Here is a 22,131-nt window from a genome sequence, read left to right on the forward strand (position 1 = left end):
GAAGCATAGTCAGTGAGCACCACGGATTAGTCACAACAAAGGAATCCGCCTGGGTCCACTCCCTGTCGGCCTCCCCGCCCCGCTGCCAGGCCCTCCTCACATCCTGCAACCAGCTTGATGCAACTTGTTTTCATGTTCTGGCTTTAGACCTTCATTCTACGCCATCCTCATCCAACGGCGCTGAGCCCTGAAACAGTCCTGGTCCGGAGGCCTGGACCCGGTTCTCCAGAACTGCGGTTCTCCTGTTTGGGTTGAGCTCATCTGAAGACGTGTGTGTTGTTGTTGTGCAGAGTTGTGGCAGATTGCAGGTGAACAGGCCTGTGTGGAAGCCTGGAGCCGAGAGGCAGGGTGGGGCTGCTTGGCAAGGCCACTGGTGGAGGAGGATAAACCATGAGCTCCAGTTAGAGCAGCCAGTCATCCCTTCGTGTCTCATCAGGGGCCACGAAAGGTTTCCGTCTCCGGAGGTTTGTTGCAACTGGTTTCTGTCCAGACTGGGGCATGTCAGCAGTTTTATCATTTTAGGAACAAAACTAGGACTTAGTGGTTTCAGGAGGATTCCAGCTTTTCAGTTTGCAGGACGCCTGACAGGAATACGATGATTCCTACGGAGAATTCTGGAGGTTCTGTTCTGAACGGAACAACAACTCTGCTTGTCAACATGAAAACAGAAGCAGCTGCAGAAACTCAGACACAAACCCAGTTTCAGAGTCAGAACCGGACCCGATCCAGGTCCAAGGACCAGAACTTTAAAACAAGTTCTTCTCCATTCCAGCCGGAACCCGATTAGAGAAGTTCTGTTCTAAGTCTCCAGGATCCATGAAGGACTTCCCAAAACTCTTCTTCTTCGTTTTCTTCTCAGTCCAGATGATCCGAACCACTTCAGTGATGTTAAGGTCCTTGTTCTGGGAAGATCCGTCCTTCCATCGGACCCGCTGAGGTCCTGGTTCTGGGAGGATCCGTCCCTCCATCGGACCCGTTTCCACTGATCTTCAGTCCAGTTCTTGGGTCATGTGACCTCAGCCTTTACAGCCACGTTTCCATGGAGACCATTGCTGACGAGGTTTCAGTCAACAGTGGACGGATCAGCTGAAGGTCCAGATGTCTCTCAGGTCCTGGTTCAGGTCTTTGCTGGATTTCTGATCCTGATTCTTGTAGGTCTGGACGGATTGTAATCTCAGTACGATCTGGGTTTCCAACGATGATAAAAATAAAAGGGTGTGATTATTTTTCTCTCTGCAGTTTCCTCTCCTGCTGTCTTCAGCTGCTAATCGAGCGTCTCTGGCGTTGCAGCGCTGTGCTGTAAACTCCTCCCACAGCCGCTTTGCTTTCATTCAGACACTGTTGCCAACTTGGAGACTTTCTCTCTAAATCTGGAGACTTTTTTTGTTAAAAGCGACAAATCTAGCAGCTTTTACTGGAGTTATTAGAGACTTTTCTGGTGTTTTGGCGACTGACTTGAAGGCACATATTGTTCTGCAGTTACTGTAAGGAAGGAGCAGCGGGAGCCTCTCCCGTCCTAAAGCACTCCCAGGCGGCCAGTCTCAGTCGGCTCCGGCTGCAGGTCCATGTAGAATAACTGCAGTAGGTTGTGGAAGTTCACCTAAACATAGTTTATACCGTTGTCAGTGACAACTGGCTGCATTATTTTCCTATACATAGTTCGGCCAGTTAAACACTGTAACATCCCTCCGTTACGGGGCGTTACCATAGCAACGCGTTAACCAGCTGGTTCAGATCAGCCGTCTTTTAACAGGTGAAAGAGAGAAACGCGCTGCAGCCTGACAGCCGTTAGGCACTGATCAGTGGCCACGCCCTTCTGGTCTGAACAGGGTGACGATGATGATGGTGAAGATGCTGCTTCATCTGAAGGTGTGTTTTTAGCCCTGAGCTGTGACTGGCAGGCTGTCTGATCGCCCGCCACCGACCTACATCTTATTTTTGGGTCACCTACATCCGCCGGTGTGTGTTTGTAAAGTGCTGCTGAAGCGGCCAGGTGGATTAGATGGAGGGGGGGGTGTCGGGCGCCGTTGTCTGAGAGAGGGCAGCTGCTTCACCCAGAATGCCACCCAGCAGCCGAAGGCCTGGATGTGTCAAGATCCGAAGCATAATCTGTTTTAAATCCTGTCTCGTGTCTGAGAGTCCCACCGAGCTGCGCGGCGAAGGCGATGCGTCACTCCGACTGCTTCTACAGCCGCAGGAAGTGATCTTTTAGCTTAAACAGGTTTATTTGTCATGAAAGCAGCAAAATAGACAACAAAAAGGTAAAAATAGGAACAAAATAGTTCCACAGAAGGATTTACAGCGTTCAGCTTGATAGAAATGTAAAAACGGTCTTCTCAGGGCAAGACTTTAAAAAAAATGATGATAAAACTAAAAGGGTGTGATTATTTCTCTCTCTGCAGTTTCCTCTCCTGCTGTCTTCAGCTGCTAATCGAGCGTCTCTGGCGTTGCAGCGCTGTGCTGTAACGCTAATAATGCTAATAATTAATAATAATAAATAATAAAAGGTGGAACAGAAAGTAGTTTTTGAGTGTTCTTAAAGAGAGAAATATTTCTGCAGAATTCCTGGCCGGAAGGTAGGTGTGTGTGTGTGTGTGTGTGTGTGTGTGTGTGTGTGTGTGTGTGTGTGTGTGTGTGTGTGTGTGTGTGTGTGTGTGTGTGTGTGTGTGTGTGTTCCTCGGAGACCTTCAGCTTTTATTTCCGTCCATCTTTTCGCCAACATGGTGAAATAAATGTTCGTCAGGACGTCTAACCTGAACGTCGTCTTGATGACGTCGATGAAATCTGCCTTTTATTGAACCAGAACCGGAACCGGACCGTAGTCGGTGTGGTGGAGATTTAAGGTTCAGAGCTTCACGTTAAAATAAAGATCGGAGCAGAAACTTTTCATCTCTGATGGTTTTGTTTTGTTGACCTTTAAGAAAAGTGAAAATTGGAATTTCAACGTTCTGTCTTCGACTGAAACGTCGTCTTAAACGTACGAACAGAACCAGAACGGGTCCGAAGCGACCCGAACGGAGAGAAACCTCCTTCTGAGCGGACTGGACCTGGCGTTTGGATGGGCCGCCTTGTTGGTGTCGCAGCGTTTCATTGGTTAGTTAAAGGCTTTGATCTGAACCGATGGGACCTGGTCCAGGGTTCTGGGCTGGTTTAACTGGAGACCAGTTTCCTCCCAGTCCCGCCGGTTCTGGACATGGAGCGGGATTCTGGAAGAGCAGTTAGTGGACGCAGCTGGGCGGTCCTGGCGGGGGGTTTGTAGCGTCGACAGCGAGCGAAGGCCGGCAGCAGGTGAGGCGTGGCCTCGTGTCGGCGCCGCTCAGACACTTTTAGCAGCAGGATGAGACACGGCGGTTCGATTCCTGCTGGGCCTCCCAGCCCTATAAATAACTAGTAATCAGATTACCTGCTGGTAACTAGTCACCATCTGAGGCAGAACCACATGAAACCGGTTGGGCCAGACCGGGCTCGGGTTACGTTAGAGGGACACCCGGTCCTGGACCAGGACCTGGGTCCGGACCTGGTTCTGCAGTCTGATGCTGGACCCGGATCCAAACCCGGACCTGGTTCTGCAGTCTGATGCTGGACCCGGATCCAAACCCGGACCTGGTTCTGCAGTCTGATGCTGGACCCGGATCCAAACCCGGACCTGGTTCTGCAGTCTGATGCTGGACCCGGATCCAAACCCGGACTTGGTTCTGCAGTCTGATGCTGGACCCGGACCCAGACCCGGACCTGCAGCTTGTTGATGTGTGAGGAGCAGATGAAGATGTGGTTACGTTAGAGGGTTACCCGGACCCGGGAGGTTCTGATGCTGACCGGCGGTTCTGATGCTGACAGGCGGTTCTGATGCTGACAGGCGGTTCTGATGCTGACCGGCGGTTCTGATGCTGACCGGCGGTTCTGATGCTGACAGGCGGTTCTGATGCTGACCGGCGGTTCTGATGCTGACAGGCGGTTCTGATGGTTCAGATTTCCTGGCCTGGTTCGGGTCACATGGTGCTGATTTGAAGGCCAGAGTGCGTTCCAGGCTCTGATTGGTGCGTTACGAGTGCTGGAGCCTTTCTGAGGCCCGTCTCATGTTGGATGTTTGGACTGGAGTTGAACCTTCACGCCGTCTGTTGGCGAAGTGGACGATGAAGCTTAATCAGCGACCAATCAGAAGGAGCGGCTGGTGACACGCCGAGCTGGTCTGTGATTGGATGTTTGCTGCGTCGCTCAGATGGCTTCGTCACCTTTTTGTAAGATCTGATCAGGGATCAGTCGGGAATTCGTCTCTTTCCTGTCATCAGGCCGTGAGTCTGGACCAACTCTGCTTGTTGGCTGCGGGAGTCTTTAACACGCTGAAGCTGGAATTAAACCAGATGAATCCTTGTGAGGTTTCACAGCCTGGTTTCCTCTTGAAGCTTTCTGTTCTGCAGATTTCTGTCTCCTCTCCTGGTTTTTCCTCCTTTAAACTCACCGCCTGCTGCTTTCTCTCTCTTCTCCCACAGATGTACCTTCTCCTCTTAAAGCTCCGCCTCCTCCTCTGATGCACTTCCCTACAGGCAAGTTTTCTGTGCTCCCCGTCTCCACCAGTCACCTCCTCTCTAGTTCATCTTTACCTTCCATTGTAGTGGAGAATGGTGCACGGCATGTTTGTGGCGTTTGCTTGTGTTTGTGCTGCATTGTGACTCACATGAACTCAGTCTGTCGATAGTTAATGATCCTCCTCATCAATGCAGAATTTATTTTCCATGAAAATGTTTTTGGAGAGAAGTCGTTATGTACCATCACTTACCGGTTTGTGTTTGACCCACTGGGCATGGTTTACTGGCACCAGACCTGGGGAAAAACTTCTCACCACATTGTGTTAAACTTGTGGTATTTGTACCAAGTACCAGACAAATGCTGGAAAATGATGGCTGTGGAAGGTGGTCCGCCTCTTAAACTCCTGTTTGTCCCCCAAAAAACCAAACCAGAGCAACGTTCCTGCAGGTTTTGTTTTACATTTCTTCAGAAACCAAGGTGATGCATCAACCTGCAGGGTTTCATGCCTGTTTAAAGTAAAATTACTTTGTTTTTTCACTCTAAAATGTCTTAATGTCAGTTAGATACATCGGGAAAACTTTAAACACTTTTGTAGCTTTTATCAACCCTTAAAACCCCACTAGCTCTCAGTTTCACCTCATCTATCATCCTCTGTGTCTCAGGAACAGCAGTGTGTAACTCTGTGATGGTCATGTGACCCTCCAGCTGGTCTACGGAGGTTTTCCAGCGTTTCTATCCGTCCAGGAGGTTTACAGTCCAGACACAACATGTAGTGTTTATTCATAGACTCTAGATGGTAAATCCACCATTATTCATCACATCTTCATCACCATCACTACCATGTTGCTAAGAGACCTCTGTTTTCACCTGGACATGATGATGAAGACACTTCCTGTCAGACTTTCCACCAATCAGAGAGCTTAAACTGACGGTAACGTCCAATCAGGAGCAGCCAAAGATCAACAAGGGAGCAAAAGGTTCTATGTGTCTGAAAAGAGGAAATCTTTCTTGATTCATTCATTTTAAGTCATTTTAGTCTCACAATCAGACAAATGAGGCTGAAAACATGTCCGCATGCTGACTAGGATTAAAAGTTTCAACTTTCACTCATTTGTTCATTTTCTGTACTGCTCAGTCCAATTCTGCGAGCTGCAGCCAATCCCAGCAACATTCAGGCAAAAGGCAGGTGCAACCTGGACAGGTCACCAGTCCATCACAGGGCAAAAGCTTGAAAACAAAAAGGTTTTAAGGGTTAAGGGAGTTTTAAGGGTTAAGAAAATGGCAAATATTGCTGTAGAAGTTGGTCAAATTTAGTCTTATGATCCAATGAAAACAAATCTATTCTATGACCCACATTAGTCCAATTTATAACATTCCAGTTTTATAGTTTATTAGACACAACAAAGCACCTAAACACCGTTAGGGGTTATAATGGTTATAGAGGGGGCAAGGAGCAGTTTTATCTTCTGTACTTGTTGTATATTACAACATCATGTGAAGGCATAACAAACATAAATCACTTCACCTTTTAGTTTTTTCTGAGTACTGAACTCTGAAACACCAATAACCACTAAAAGAGAACCATAATTATCAGAAACTGAGCTCAATGTCATGCTTCATGTTGTATTGGGGTTCTCTGAGAGGTACCAGTTGTTTAATGGACCAGTTATGAATACAGTGTAGTGCTTATAGCCGATTGTTGCCATGGCAGTACTGCAGGTGTGAAAAAACCTAGTTTTAGTTGGTAGACATTAGACAAAACAATTCAAAAGTTAAATTGGCTGCATTGACAACTAGGAAGAAACATAATCAGAAATACATTAAACAGTTGCCAGTGACTTGTTTGTATCACATGCCAACATGTTCTGCTGGTCCCACCATGACTTCCACCAGCCATAACTTAATGTCTGGCGTTAAGGTGGCCTCACAAAACAGTGCAGTAAAGATAATTTCTACCTGAATGCCATATGTGTTTTCACGCACTCTGATTGTTCAGATTAAAATCTCCTGATTTAAATGTTTCCATGAAGCAGTTTTTTCCAGTTGGGCTTTAATCCAAATATTTGTGTCCATGAAAACATGGTTGCAGAGTGCAGTTGAAGAGACCCATGGAAGCGGGAAAGAGATTGAACAGCCCCGTTTCCACCAAACAGTCTGGCTCGGCACACTTTTTTTTTGTTTCCACAAGCAAAAACTGGGAAAGGTATTCGATCTGATCTGTCCTGCTTTTTTTGGAACCCTTCCATTGCAGTCCCAGTCTTATTGATCCGACCTAAAGTGTTGAGCTTGACACACTCCAATCCTCTGATTTGCTAAAGCAGTCATCACTTCCTGTGTAACTTGGGAAGAAGAGCAAACAGGAGCAGCTCCACGTTTGAAGATATGGTGGAGTTATTGGTTAAAGTTAAGAAGAAAGAACACAAACTGCTGGATGTCCACCATTCTGTGGTTGTCTTCTTTATGATTCAAGGAAGTTGTCATGTTATGACAAAGCTGACACATCAGTAGGCTAAGGGGTTAGCTGTGGAAACAGGAACTGCACCAAACCGTCCCGTCCTGAGCCAGACCCCCTGATAGAAACGTGGCTAAACTGATCTTACCTTATTTACCTGAACTGTCTAAAAAGGTCCCCATTATGTCAGTAACATGATCATTGTATTCTGTAAAAATGAAGAACAGATTAATGAAATGTGTGAATTTTGTCACTGGGTAGTGAATGCAACGAGAAACACAAGTAATTAGTAATAAATAATCTAAAGTAGGGATCCCCAGTCCTAGTCCTCAAGGCCCGGTGTCCGGCACGTTCTCCTAGTGCCCCTGCTGGAACACACCCGACTCCGATTAAGACAAGCTCTACATACGTCTCCTAAACACACATTGATTTGAATCAGTTGTGTTGCAGCTGGGACGCTCGGAAAACCTGCAGGACACTGGTCCTTGAGGAGGACCTGGAATGAGGATCCTTGAGCTAGAGGTATTACTCTAGAGACTTTACATTTGACATTGACAACATCCACAAATTCGATATCAAGATTGATCAAAGTAGAGAGTAATATTATTTTTCTGTATCTTACTGTCCGAGTACTGGTATTAAAATCTGAAAAGTTTATTCCTCAGACGACCTTCTGACTGTTGTTTTGATGCAAACAGGACCCTTTGGGTCTGCCCGCCAACCACAGCCGGCCTTTCAGCAGCACTTGTCTGGTCTTGATCTCTTGTGATATTTTCAGTAACTGTTCTACCCAGGTGTGGTGGGCACTCTGAGGAATGAGTATGTCTTTGATATGTGCTGTATTGCATTCTCCCTCCTCCCTTTCTACTCAAGCACTTGGGCAGAAGGGTGATTCCCCTGCCCCCATCTCTCCTATCTCCCCTCTTCACTCACCCGACTCTCTGGAAGAGCTCTCTCTGACTGAGAGTCCCAACCAGCCCCTTCCTTCGGGATCTGCTGCACCCTTGGGCTCCTTCTCCACTGAACACCCCAGTACTCTTTCCAAGGGCATGCCTTGGGAGGGTGAAGAGGGTGAATCTGGACTGGGCCGTAGTAAAAATAAGGAAGATCTTCTAGATTCGTTAGCTGGTCCTTACCTGAGTTTAGGGAAAGACCCAGGGCCTCATAATCCATGTGAAGACAGCGGCATTTCCTTCTCACCTGAGGAGAAGCTGATTAGCTCAGACAGGTCCTCCACTGGCCCCTCCCCTGTGACCCCCCTGATGATGGTACCTGAGTCTCACCTTGCCTCCTCTAACCCAACAGAACACTGGGATTCACCATTTCTAACATCTCAAGACAACTCCAAGGTCCCCATGGATTCCTTCTCCAAGGACACAACAACCATTGGCTCCTCCAGATACGAGCCAGACCTTCACGGCAACCAGTCCGATGAAGATGATGACTTAATGTATGAGATGAAGAAGAATAATAACCCATTTGAGGGCTATTCCCCATTGGCGGACAGCGGTTACTCCCACTTTGGAGAATCCAAGTCTGACAGCAAGGCACCTAAGATGTCAGAGAGTCCCACACCGGACCTGGTCCAGTATGGGCAGACTGGAGAATCCCAGGAGACCCTACCATCTGTCTTGGATGAAGGAAAAATATTTGAGACCAGCAAAATGGCCGCTGACTCTCTCATGCAGACAATGAATCAGTTCTCATCTGCTCTGAAAGATGATGATGATGAAGAGGAAGACGATGCTGTTTTGCCTCCCTCACTTCCAGACATCCTGAAGTCTTCCCCGCTCAACCCAGACAAGATTGACTCTGGCTCGTCCGAGGGAAGTCCAGAGGAGCAGAGCCCTATCTTTGAACGGAAGATGATGGAGTCCCCCAACCCTCCAATCAACCTCTCCGCCAACAATCCCTTTGCTTTTGATACAAAAGTGTCCCTGCTGAAAGAGATGACCGAGGAGATGGAGGTGAGAGGTGCAGAAAAAGCAAAGGTTGAAGACGACAAAACTTTTGGAGCATTTGATCTTGTGAAAGAGGCTGAAGAAACGACCCAGGTGAAAGGCAAGGAAGAGGAGCCTGTCAAGATTGGGCAGAAAGACTGGTTTTTGAGCCACGATTCTCCCAAAATAACCACAAAGTTTGAGCCCCTTGACTTGGGGAGCAAAAAGGCTGCTGCCGAGGATTCGGATTCGGAGTCGCCAACGGCAGACTCCCTGTCTCCGGTCCTGGAAGCCATGGGGAAGAATCCTGCCAGCTTCCAGGTAGAAACTGAGAAGAAAGACCTGAAGATGGAGATGGAAGAGCCAGAGGTGGCTGAGGAGGTCTCTGAGCATGAAGTCTCTTCTGAGGAATTTGAATTCATCGAAAGGCCACCAAGAGGCGTGATCGATGAATTTCTGGAAGCTCTGGATACTTCCAAGTTTGCCTCCTCCAAGCCCCCAGAGATCCCCATGGATGATGATCTCGGCTTTGGGCGAAAGGATGTAGCTCCAGTTGCACCAATGCCCCCCACAAAAGTAGCCCTGCCTCCAGAGGCCGAAGAACAGGCTTCGAGCAAGAGCTCCTACCTCCTCCTCACCCAGGCCGCCCCCCAGAAGAGCAAGGCCGAGCTGGAGAAGCTCGACATCCAGCAGCCTTCGACCCAAGCTCCCCTCACCCATTCCCCTGTCGGCAAACCAGCTGAACCAGCCGCAAAGAAGAGCGCGGAGGACGGCAAACTCTTTAAGATGCCGAAGCTGAACGTTGGAGCAGGTAACATAAACCACTTCTGGCATGGAAACATCCCCCCTCATCCTCATCAGTTTTTACTTCCATCTTCATCCGAGTAACTTCACTCTTCTGTTCTCCTGAGTTCCTGTTCCACCCTCCCATCCAACCAGCAGCCATATTCCTTTACATCACCTCCCGTCATGCATCAGCCTTTGTGTTGCATTTCGTTGAACTTTAACTCTGCATTCTGTTTCTGGTGTGCTTACTTTTCACCATGTTTGAACTTTTGGTTTTGCTGCATTTTGTGCATTTTGTCCCATGTCAAACCTCATTCCTGACCTTCAGATCATTGCATTTGTTTTGTTCTTTTACATGTTTGAGCTGCTTACACACACTCTGGAAGATATTTGGTACACGATGAGCAGGAATCAGAAAACACTTTTGCTCACCAAGCGTTTCGCTAGTCGAATTGGATTACCTTACACTCTGGTTTAAGCTTCCCTCTGCTCTGGAAATAACTTTTGAGATGCCAATCTGCAACCTAACACCACCTGACGGACCCAGCAACCCACTAAAGACTACATAACACCCAGACCTACCAGCCACTCCCAGTCACTGACTGGAAAACCTCCCCACACCCACCATGAACGATTGCATCAGTTTCATGTCCCTAAGGCTTCTCTGACTTCTTTCACTAGTTTGCAGCTTACCAGCTCCTCTAAATGTTTTTATTTTATAAAAGAGGGCTTCTGTTGGTTTTAATTGGGAGTTGAAGGAGCTCTCCAGCTGCCCGTCCTGTTCGACCCAATCATAGAAAATCTGAAAATTCAATATTCTTTGCACAAAAGTCATCCAGTATAAATATTAAAGGAAAAACACCAGTCATTGGTCAAGATTGGAGGAAAAAATAGAACTGCTCATTAATTCATTGCAAATGTATTTAACAAAAAAATATTCTTTGACTTTATATGATGCAAAACTTTTTATATTTTCATGAAGTCTCGCCATCTGAGCTGCTGAAAAAACATTTTCAGAAAAAGACTTTTACATTTAAGCCTTTCTTACATTGTGTCCACGACTACGAATAGCTATCCAGAAGCTGTTTTCTCAGCTTAGCTTTCAGGTGAGGGTGGTGAAACTCGCATCCAGTACAGCGCCACTCCGCAGAATAAATAAATATATTTATATACAAGCATTGCAATGACCTAATTTTACTCAGGAATAAGTCAGAAAGGATAAATTTAACCTAATGTTTACATAACTAAGTATTTGATAAATATCTATACATATAAATGATAAAAAGTAGGGCTGGGCGATATGACGAAATATATCATCTGGACGACAGAAAATGTCTCGTTTCATTTGAGGCTCTATCGTTTACGCCACGATAAGCTGCTTTACTGCAGTATTTTACGTCTAGATGCGCTTTACGGCACGCTGCGATAAATAAACATGGAGGAAGATGGTAGCAGACGTGTTCCAGAGCAGGATAATTCACTATAAGATGAGCAGCCGACCCAAACCGATGAGCTCGTTCCTAAAAGAGGCAAATTTCTTAAAACATCTGGTTATTGAATGCAGATTAAACATCTGCGACCTGCACATCTACGGGACGACGTTTCCTGTTTCCACTCGCATATAGATCTGATCTTCCTCAAAACTCTGAATATGGACTTAGAAAGTCCTAGTTCTGGGGTTTCTGAGGTCTCAGGATCATTTTTATACATGCATAGTGCTGACAGTGACTAACCCCGGATCCACCGACTGCAGAAGCGCCGCGGAGCAGTTGCACCGAGCTTTCCGTCCGACGCCCCACCTGCAGAGTTTCTGCGGTCGCGGTTCACATAAGGATTGCGTCATCATGCTATAGTTGGTGTAGGCCTAGTTGAAACTTTATAAAAAGGCTTTAAAGTGATCAGTTTAAAGTTATCAGTCTCAGTTCGACCGCGTCTCAGGTGCTGCTCTTCATTTTACATTGGTGATGTGGGGAGTCACTTTACTGAAACCGTCTCGCACCAAACGGCTTGGTGTCGGTAATTTACTCATGTTTCAGAGTAAAATGCATCTAAAGTGGACATGTAGTCTTTTACTGGTAAAGTCAACCGGATTCACTTTGATTTTCATCAGCTGACTTCCTGCCTGGACGACCTGCTCTGCTCCAGACTGACCTGGTTTCAAAGAAGCAAAAATAAAGCCGACACATAGTTTAGAGAAGCGGAAAGCGGCGGCGCTTCTGGGACACTTCAGAAAGGCCTCGCAGCACACCTGGTAGAACCAGTCCTGTTGACTGGTGTTGCCGCGATCAGCAGCGAAGGCGCGGCGCGGCCACGCTCGCTGGGACCAGCGTGACGGTCGCAGCTCCCTGACGGTGGGTCGGTTCGTGGAAGCTCAAACATTTTTCCTTGAGATGAAAAATTGCTCTACTGTCGGCTCAATCTGCTTCGAGTTCTTCATGGTTTATTTTTGTCTGTAAAATGTGGGACGAATGTTTTGTATTTTCAGAATGAATCCAACTTGCAGGTTTGTTTTGTAACTGCACCTGTTGCAGCTGGAAAACTGGTGATCACGTTTTAGCTCCATATAGGAGAGCAGCGGTTGGTCAAAGTTGTGGCGATTGGTCAAAATGATCAGAATTAGATGACGATCGGCCACATTTGGGTCTTTTGTTATTATCTGGAGGCGCTGAACATATTTGTCATTCTATTGGCTGGAATTTACCGGGATCGTCTGAGTTCAGGAAGTCGGCACTAGAAACCGTAGAGGAGCTGGATCGGAGTTTCTAAGTGAAGCTGAAAACAGGACGGTTCGATCAGAGGCACGAAGTATGGCCGTTTTTACAGTCAGAAATTTAAATAAACTTTTAAATACATTTATTTTTATTTTTAAACTTTCCAATACAGAAAAAGGCTTTTATGTTTCTTTTAGTTTGTTTTTGAATGAAACTGATAAATTTGTGATCAAACTGACATTTAAAGGGTTAAAATAATCAGAATAATTATATATTTGGTGGGTTTTTTTTTGTTTGTTTTTTTTGTGACTGATTTGAGGAAAAATATGGAAAAATATTGATCTGGAAGGTTTTTGGTCGAGGACTTGTCCTCTCATGACCGGAAAGGGTTGTAAGTGTAAAGGGAACAATGACCTAAAAGGACACAAATGTCCCAGATGACGAGGAGGTTAAAGGTCGTCTTCGTCGTTGATGCGTCTAAACGTTGGTTTGATTCCAACTGATGCTGGCAGATAAAAGTCAGATCAGCAGGATTCGGTTCTCTGGGACAAGCAGACGAGGCTTCAGCTGAGTCTGTGTGTTTGGAAGGTGTGTGTGTGTGTGTGTGTGTGTGGGGGGGTCCTCCTCTTCCTCCTCCTCCTCCCTGCATTGCGACACTGGCAGCCCCACAAAGGGTTCTCCGACCCAGAAACCACTCAGCAAATGTTCCTGGTTATGTAACTGGAGCTTCAGCAGATCTGTCTCCACGCCGACCGGTCCTGATCCGACTCGGTCCTCCTCGGTTCTGTTCAGACCAGAACTGGCTTCGTGTCATCTTGTCTCCAGGTGATCAAAGCTCCCGTCTGCCATGTTTTTGGTGATAAAACGTTAAATTTTTGCAGAGTGGAAAGTGGATTCTGACTCTGAGATGCTTTAACCCATAAAAGTGCAGCACCAGGTTTTTCTCATCTGCACATCTTTCTCTCACGGAACACACACACACAGTTTCCATGTTTCCACACGTCTTCCTGCTACTATCTACCTGCTCTCCTCACTGCAGCACCTCCACCTCAGCTGCATCCCAAACGTCTTCTTGGCTTTATTCCAGCCATAGAGGATCATTATTTTCCTGCTTTTCTCATCACTTGTTGATCTTTGGCTGCTCCTGATTGGACGTTACCGTCAGTTTAAGCTCTCTGATTGGTGGAAAGTCTGACAGGAAGTGTCTTCATCATCATGTCCAGGTGAAAATAGAGGTCTCTTAGCAACATGGTAGTGATGGTGATGAAGATGTGATAAATAATGGTCATATCATGGATCATGGTGGGTTTACCATAATGATGAGTTTCAGGAGCGTGATGTCATTTTACTGCCGCCATTGTGAGTACGGAAGACTTACTGGAACGCTGCTGGACTCGTGTTACGGTGACACTGATGTAACGTGAGGCTCACTGATAATTCCACAAGAGCTGAATAAAAGCTAGAACTGGATGTGATTCGGAAGGAGTCCCAGCAGATGTTTTCTAACAGCTAACATGGACCGACGAGCTTCCGGGTTTTCCCACATTGACCGGATTTGTGTTCAGAACGGAGAAAGTCTGGTTCTACGAGCACAGAGTCTGGCGACTGGCCGGGTCATTGACCCAAACGTACGGCCCCTCGAGCACAAGAAACTTGTTGCTGTGGACCAGAGGTGGCTTGCTGTAGTCCTCCAGGGCTAAATCCTGCAGGTTTTCCATGTATTCCTGCTCCAGCACACTTGACTCACATAGATAATTCATTATACCGACCTTTTATAGGCTGTTGGATCCATTTAATTTGATTCCGGTGTGTTAAAGCAAGAATACATGGAAAATCTGCAGGTCAGCGGCTTTGGACACACTGCTTAAGTTATGTTACGGTCCAGGTTCTGGAGAGGATCCGTCCCTCCATCGGACCCATTGAAGTCCTGGTTCTGGAGAGGATCCGTCCCTCCATCGGACCCATTGAAGTCCTGGTTCTGGAGAGGATCTGTCCCTCCATCAGACCCATTGAAGTCCTGGTTCTGGGGGGATCTGTCCCTACTGTGGACCCGCTGAGGTCCTGGTTCTGGGGGGATCTGTCCCTACTGTGGACCCGCTGAGGTCCTGGTTCTGGGGAGGATCTGTCCCTCCATTGGACCCATTTCCACTGATCTTCAGTCCAGTTCTCCGGTCATGTGACCTCTGCCGTTTCTGGCTTCTTGACAGCCACGTTTCCATGGAGACCATTTCTGATGAAGTTTCAGTCAACAGTGGATGGATCAGCTGAAGGTCCAGATGTGTCTGTCGGGTCCTGGTTCAGGTCTTTGCTGGCTTTCAGATCCTGATTCTTCTTCTTTAGTCCTCCACGTATTTCCGCCTCCATGCTGAGAGATGCTAACGGCTAACGGCTAGCAGGGGATCAGCTGGTTGCTGCTGACGTCCTGCTTTCTGTCGGGAACAAATGTCGTCATGACAAAGAGCCTAAAGATCCAGTTCAAACTGGATATTTGCTAAATTGTTTTCGTTGACGCGACATTCTGTTGGGAGCCGTGATGTTCTTCTGGAACTGGTCCAGCACCAGGAACCAGACGGATGGAGAACTATTGATGAAGACCAGGAGATCAAAATGAAAACAAGTCGATCCTGACCTGCAGGTCTGACTCATTTCTAGTCTCGCTGATCCTGCAGAGAGCAGATCTACATCCTCTGGGTTTAATCATGCAGCCGAGTCACGGATGAAATCCTTCCGCCTGAATAAGTCCGTAAAATGATCAAACTGCAGGACTGTAGACCATTTCAGGACAAGATTATTCCCAAACGTCATCCTAGAAACGTGTTTATCTGTTGCATAGATGAGCTGGAAGGTTATGCAGCATCAGGTCATAGCTGCTCCTGCAGCGCCCCCTGCTGTCTGCAGCCAGCATCTAAACCCAGCCAGGAGTCACACTACGCTACATTAAACATCCTTTATTTATCCTGCAGCCAAACTGACTCCCTAATCTGATCAATTTAACATATTTTCTTTTATTTACACAAGTTCTAGCTGGTTGTAAAGGTGACTAACCAGACTACTAACCAGGTAAAACACAACACCCATCACGGCTCTAAAGAAGAGAAATTTCAGCCAAATGGGAATTTTCTTTCTTCTGCTGTTATGTTGTTATAATAATCTGTATTTATGATAAGAGATATATGACATTTGTATCAGTTTATTAAAAAAAACAGACAGCACATATTAAAAACATCAAACATAACTATGTAAGATCACAGTAAGTTAATTTCCTTCTTCAGTCCCCAGCAGACCAACACAACAATAAAACATATATATGATATATCTACACACAGAGTATTTTATTTTCTTCCTCATCATAACAAATGTCAGAAAACAAAATGTTTTCAGCACTTTTAGGAGGACAAATGTCAGGTTTCTGATGTGAATATTGACGTTTAGCAGTTAAAGATGAAGGACAAATGTCTTCTTCCTCAGCAAGAGGTGAAAGGTCACCGCGGTCTCTTGTTACGCAGTCTTCTCTGTCGGCAGGGAAACCTCCACAGACTGCGGTGCTTATTCTGTATGAGCTTCTGCTCTGAGATGGACCGCGTTGGTACCAGATCAGAGCTGGTTCGGGTCGGAGCATTCACTCACTCATTCACTCACTCATTCACTCACTCATTCACTCACTCATTCACTCACTCATTCACTCACTCATTCACTCTCATTCACTCACTCATTCACTCACTCATTCACTCATTCACTCACTCACTCACTCACTCACTCACTCACTCATTCACTCATTCACTCATTCACTCACTCACTCACTCACTCATTCACTCATTCACTCATTCACTCACTCACTCACTCACTCATTCACTCACTCACTCACTCACTCACTCACTCATTCACACTCATTCACTCACTCATTCACTCACTCACTCACTCACTCACTCACTCACTCACTCACTCACTCACTCACTCATTCACTCACTCACTCACTCATTCAAGAAACTCCATATTCTGAGAATTCACAATGACAGCATCTGACTGTATTTACCTCGACAATCTGATATTCAGTCCATGATTTTTATACATTTAGTTAATTATACATTATCTATGTGAATGTTTCACTTAGATTGAAACACACCGTTTATTAAATTATTTGTTTCGGCTTGTTGGGAAGCAGCAGGAACAGTCGACAGTAGACCGACATGACGTTGCTAATTATTTAAACACATGATAGGAAATGTGAGCTGACTGATGGGGGGCCGGGGCCCCTGTACCGCACCGTCTAGCAACGCCCCTGCAGACCAGTAAATGGCGCCCACTAGTGGATGCAGTCGGAGCTGCGTGGCCCGGTTCTGAGGTTCTGAATGGATCCAGTTTCTTCACGCTGGATCATGTTTTACGCTCTTCTGTTGTTTTTCTGCACCTGTAGAAGCTTTTATACCAGTCAGCATGCAGTGTTCCGCCTCAGCTGTCCCGTTTGTCAGCAGGAGGAGGAGGAGGAGGAATGATGAAGGAAAAGGAGGTGAAGGGGGTGATGAAGTAGGAAATATAGAGGAGAAGGGAGGAGGAGGAGCAGGAGGAGGAGGGTGGAGCAGAGCTGGTTATAGTTGCTGCGTCAGAGCGTTGGCAGCAGACAGTCAGCTGACACTTCATTCGCTGGCTGCGGTCGCCTCCTCCTCCTCCTCCTCCTCCTCCTCCTCCAGAAGCTCAGCACTGTCCCACACCTCCACTCCGACTGCCTCGGTCCGTTTGGAATGTGTGTTTGCTGATCGGACAGAATGGAAAGCTCTGTGGAGAAGAAGGAGCCGGAGACGAAGCCGTGGAAAGAGCAGGGTACACCTCCACCTGTCTGTCTCTGTGTGTGTGTGTGTGTGTGTGTGTGTGTGTGTGTGTGTGTGCGCGCGCTGCTCCAGGTCAGATTATTGATTACTGATCAGGAACAATGAGGATCACTGAGCTTCTTAAAGAGGGAAATGAAGGTTTGAACTGAGAACAGGATTTTCTCATTCATAGTGCTCTCTGGACAGGGGGTCCTGGAGGGGGGGAGGTTGGGGGAGACAGGGGGTCCTGGAGGGGGGGAGGTTGGGGGAGACAGGGGGTCCTGGAGGGGGGGAGGTGAGGTGGCGGTCGAAGTCCTCTGACTGGATTATTTCCGCCCGTCCAGGTGTGGTTTCTGCTGCAGACCTTTGGGCAGTCAGCTGGTCTGACCGTCCGACCAAAGGTGGTTGCCACGGGGATGGGGGGGGGGGGGGGGGGGGTGACGTTAGCAGGGTGCTCTCTGATTGGCTCGTGAGTCGGGAAAGTGCCGAGGCTCAGGGTTCATGTTGTTTCTGTCGTCCACACTGAAGAACTGAACGAGTGATGATGAATTCATCCAATCAGCTTCACTGTTGCCGTATTGATCATTTCCTTCAGGTTTCTGCAGCTCAGAGTCTTTGATCAATAATTGACGTGACTGGAAACTCTGCAGATTGATGAAGCAGCGGATCAATCAGCTCTGATGTGATCAGTAACATCTCTGTGTGACTGATCAGCTTGTCCTGAACCTGCTGAGAGAAGCAGATGATTTATCGCTGTATTGATTAGCCACACTAGTGTTTATTAACACCGTTATTCTTCACATTTTCATCCTAAAAGATCACTGCATTGCTAAGAGACCTCTGTTTCCACCTGGACATGATGATGAAGACACTTCCTGTCAGACTTTCCACCAATCAGAGAGCTTAAACTGACGGTAACGTCCAATCAGGAGCAGCCAAAGATCAACAAGTGATGAGAAAAGCAGGAAAATAAAGGGACTGATGTGTTTCTGGGATTAAAAGCTTCAACTTCTACAGGCTGGGGGAGATCAGGAGACCAAACCCCAAAACAGCACAAAAACCTGAAGTTTCAAGGGTTAGAATTTCAATCTTTACATTTAATTTAGCAGATTATTTCATAAATAAAATGTTATTTAAAATCTGAGATGAGTTTGTGTTTAGTCTCATGCAGACGGAACACGCCTGGTTGGCTGACGTTAATCACATGACCGAAGCGGTCACATTTCAGTCGTTTGTAAACGGCTGGATCCGTTTTATCATCTTAACTTCCTGAAACATTGTCTGAAGTGTGTCATGCTTTGTGCTGAGTCGTGCTGATCCCATCGGCGTTTTCGCTGCCTGCTGATCATCACGTGCACGCTGCCGTGTACTGCTCTGAGGCTGCAGTGCTGCTGTCACCCATGTGCACGCTGAACTTTGTGTGTGTTGGTGATGCTGCAAGCTGCACTGTGACTCAGCAGGAATGGGAGTGTGTGCTTGTTGGAAGAAAGGTTGCTTTTCAGTGTGTCAGGCTGCAGACGTCCTGATGGGTAGAACTCGGTGAAAATGGTTTCCTGTTTTATACGAACTTCAGGAAGAAGATTTTTCTTCTTTTAACCTGTAAAAAGGTTTTTGGTTTAAACCTCAGATGATTCTTTCTGAATCAAAAACACCTTGTAGGGGTCTGCATTTACTCTGTGGGTGGATGGATGGATGGATGAGTGGGTGGGTGGATGAGTGGATGGATGGATGGATAAATGGATGGATGGATGAGTGGATGGATGGATGGATAAATGGATGGATGAGTGGATAGATGGATGGGTGGGTGGGTGGATGAGTGGATGGATGGATGGATAAATGGATGGATGAGTGGATGGATGGATGGGTGGGTGGGTGGATGAGTGGATGGATGGATGGATAAATGGATGGATGAGTGGATGGATGGATGGGTGGGTGGGTGGATGGATGAGTGGGTGGGTGGGTGGATGAGTGGATGGATGGATAAATGGATGGATGAATGGGTGGATGGATGGATTGATGAGTGGGTGGCTGGATGAGTGGATGGATGGATGGATAAATGGATGGATGAGTGGATGGATGGGTGGGTGGGTGGGTGGGTGGATGAGTGGGTGGGTGGGTGGATGAGTGGATGGATGGATAAATGGATGGATGAATGGGTGGATGGATGGATTGATGAGTGGGTGGCTGGATGAGTGGATGGATGGATGGATAAATGGATGGATGAGTGGATGGATGGGTGGGTGGGTGGGTGGATGAGTGGATGGGTGGGTGGATAAATGGATGGATGAATGGGTGGATGATGGTCTGGGGTCCCCAGGTCCGATCCTTAATGGCTGCCATCCTGCAGGTTTTATTTTTATTTTCTTCTTGAGTTTTTGCTTCAGTTTTACGACTTCTGCTTTTTATCCCGTTTCTCTACTTTTAGTTTTAACTTTTAGCTTGATGATGACGGGTTTTTGGAACAACCAATCGTTTCTACATTTCCTGACCTGATTTATTGGCGGATATTCATGAAGTCATGCTCATTGAACACAAACTGAACGGTTAATCCCTGAATGTTATTAATGGTAATCTGCAAATCCCCATTTTTCCTTCTAACAGGACAAATGTTCCTCTGTGACTATATAACCATCACATCCTCATTATTCTGGTTCGTGTTTCGATTATAAGAATCTTTTCAGCTCGGTGAGTAAAGGACGTCATTATGAACATCTGAGCTCGTGTTTTAACCAGCTATGAATTCGCTCACCCAGCTAACTACCCGTTTTGTTGTAGGTTAACTAGCTGGTTAGCTGCGCCGCTAAATGCAAATCAAACACCTCCCCAACTACGTTCCACATGTCGTCTGTTGTTAAAATAGCTAGCTTCTTCAGCTAATTCTGTGCGTTTTGCTGTCTAAACATGGAAAGGGGAGAAATTCTGGTTTCCTACAGCAGATTTTTTAGCCTCATTTCCAAACGTTTGCTGAAGAGTTTATTGTTCCAATGGTTGTCAAGAACATGTTGAAATCTTATGAACCATGGAGGGAGTTTCCAGCATTTGCATCCAGTGCGGATGAACTGTGATGGTCTGTATCAGATGTTTTGAGGACACCAACGCTAGTTCTTCTAATCTCTGGAAAGAAAGGACGTCTGTTTGGACGTCATGTGTTGATGTTAAAGACCAGAATGTTTAAAAGACTGGAACTGTCAGATCAGCTGCTCGCACTGCTCACATGATGCTCCTGAAACGTTTCCTCGGGCTGGCGGTAAACTCCTCAGCAGGGTCTGCAGCTTTCCCAGCATGCACCTGGACAGAGGACCAGGTCTGTCTAAGAGGCTGATTCTAGACTTTCAGCTGGTTGGATCTGGATTCTTTGCTTCTCTGGAGGCAGCCTTTTACAGCCTGGTTACTCAACACCTCTCCACCAACCTTTCACACAGATGCAGCATTATTCAGCTGGGTTATCTCTGCTGGCTTTACAGCTCAGAGGACGGTATCAGTAAAGACGTCAGCTGTCATGTTGGGACTTGAACCTGGAACTGGACCAGACCTCCTGTTTGCACACAAATGGATCAGAAATGGAAAAAAAGAAGCTACAGCACACATTTTATCTAAAGGAGGAAAATTTCAACTCTAAATGCAACTGAACAGAATCGTTTCATCATTTACTGAAGTTCCTGTGCTTACCTGATCAGATGGCAAACTGTTGGACTATCTAGGCTGAACAATCAGCTGTCTATGTAGTTGGACTCAGTGTTGAGCTGGTTTAAAGGCAGGGTGGTAAAAACTGCTTTTTCAGTGCAGTTTTTATTTTATTGCTTAAATTCCCCTTCAGACTGCAGCCAATTAATGAAAAGCTTAAACAGCAAGATGAAAATATTTAGTCACGTGTGGCGCAGACCGGCCTGGAAACACCATCCAGTCGTTTTAACCAGCGTGTTCTGAATGATAAAGAAAGGGGTTCAGACTTTTGAATTGTGTCGTTAGAACCGCGTTTTTCTGGGTCTACTACCGAACTTTAAAGCGGCTCTATGATGCTATGTCTAGTTTTCTGAGCTTTCTACAGTGTTATAGTGTTAAATACCGAGCAGACATGTGAGCGGCGCTGCTTTTTTTTTTTTATCATCTAAACGCATGTTTGAGCATGTTTCCCAGCACGCTCTATGTTCGGTTTCCATGGCAACGGAAACTATTGGATTTAGAGTTTTTTCTACTTTGAAATTTTAGTGACTTCCTGGAGGAGGGGCTCAGTGATTGGTCGTCTTCTCCAGGTTGTGCACGTTGACGAGAAGAAAGCCACGCCCACTTTCACTGCTCTATATAACTAATCCTAGCAGCTGACCAATCAGACGCAGCGTGCTGGACAGAGGGCGGAGCTTCCTCTGTTGGCGTGTTTCTGGCAGAAACTGATCTGAGAGGATCAATACAACATGAATGTATATGATTATTTCTTGTCCTTATGGACTTGCATATTAAAATAAATTAGACTGAAATTTACAGAATAGAGAAACTTTAATCATTCTGGACTAGTGTTCCACTCATCTGTGGCGCATCCCAAGGGCTTCTTTTATGGCCAGTACTTTGTCATGCCTGTAGGATCCATATTTAGGAATCAGAATATAATAATAATTCTGGTCATTTCTGATGTTTTAAGATGCAGATGTGACATGTTTCTTTGTCATGGGTCCAATTGAAGCTGATGACCTGTGTATTTCAGGTAGCGAGGAGGAGCATACACTTGGACAATGATTCACTGTATTGGCTGAATTTCTGATAGTTGCCTGGCAACATTGTGAGTTATCAGAAAGGTAACTCCCAGTGGGAGGCTGTTGTCTTTATAGGCTGCAGTTTCAGCCTCTATATGGCGCTGCATGTGACAAATATTTCATGTTACTTCATTAGATGATTGCTGGTTTTTTGGGGTTTTT

General features: G+C 46.4%; 1 protein-coding gene across 1 annotated transcript in view; it reads left to right on the plus strand.

Annotated features, from left to right (window-relative positions):
- Window positions 1-22,131, plus strand: part of rtn4b (reticulon 4b) — a 31,143-nt gene that overhangs the window by 2,009 nt on the left and 7,003 nt on the right. The window contains exons 2-3 of the mRNA XM_079249446.1: window positions 4,491-4,622; window positions 7,853-9,730. Coding sequence (XP_079105572.1) covers window positions 4,491-4,622; window positions 7,853-9,730 — 2,010 coding nt within the window. The remainder of the gene's footprint in view (window positions 1-4,490; window positions 4,623-7,852; window positions 9,731-22,131) is intronic.

The sequence above is a fragment of the Telmatherina bonti genome (genome assembly GCF_933228915.1).
Source record: "Telmatherina bonti genome assembly, chromosome: 11".
In the NCBI taxonomy this organism is placed as follows: Eukaryota; Metazoa; Chordata; class Actinopteri; order Atheriniformes; family Telmatherinidae; genus Telmatherina; species Telmatherina bonti.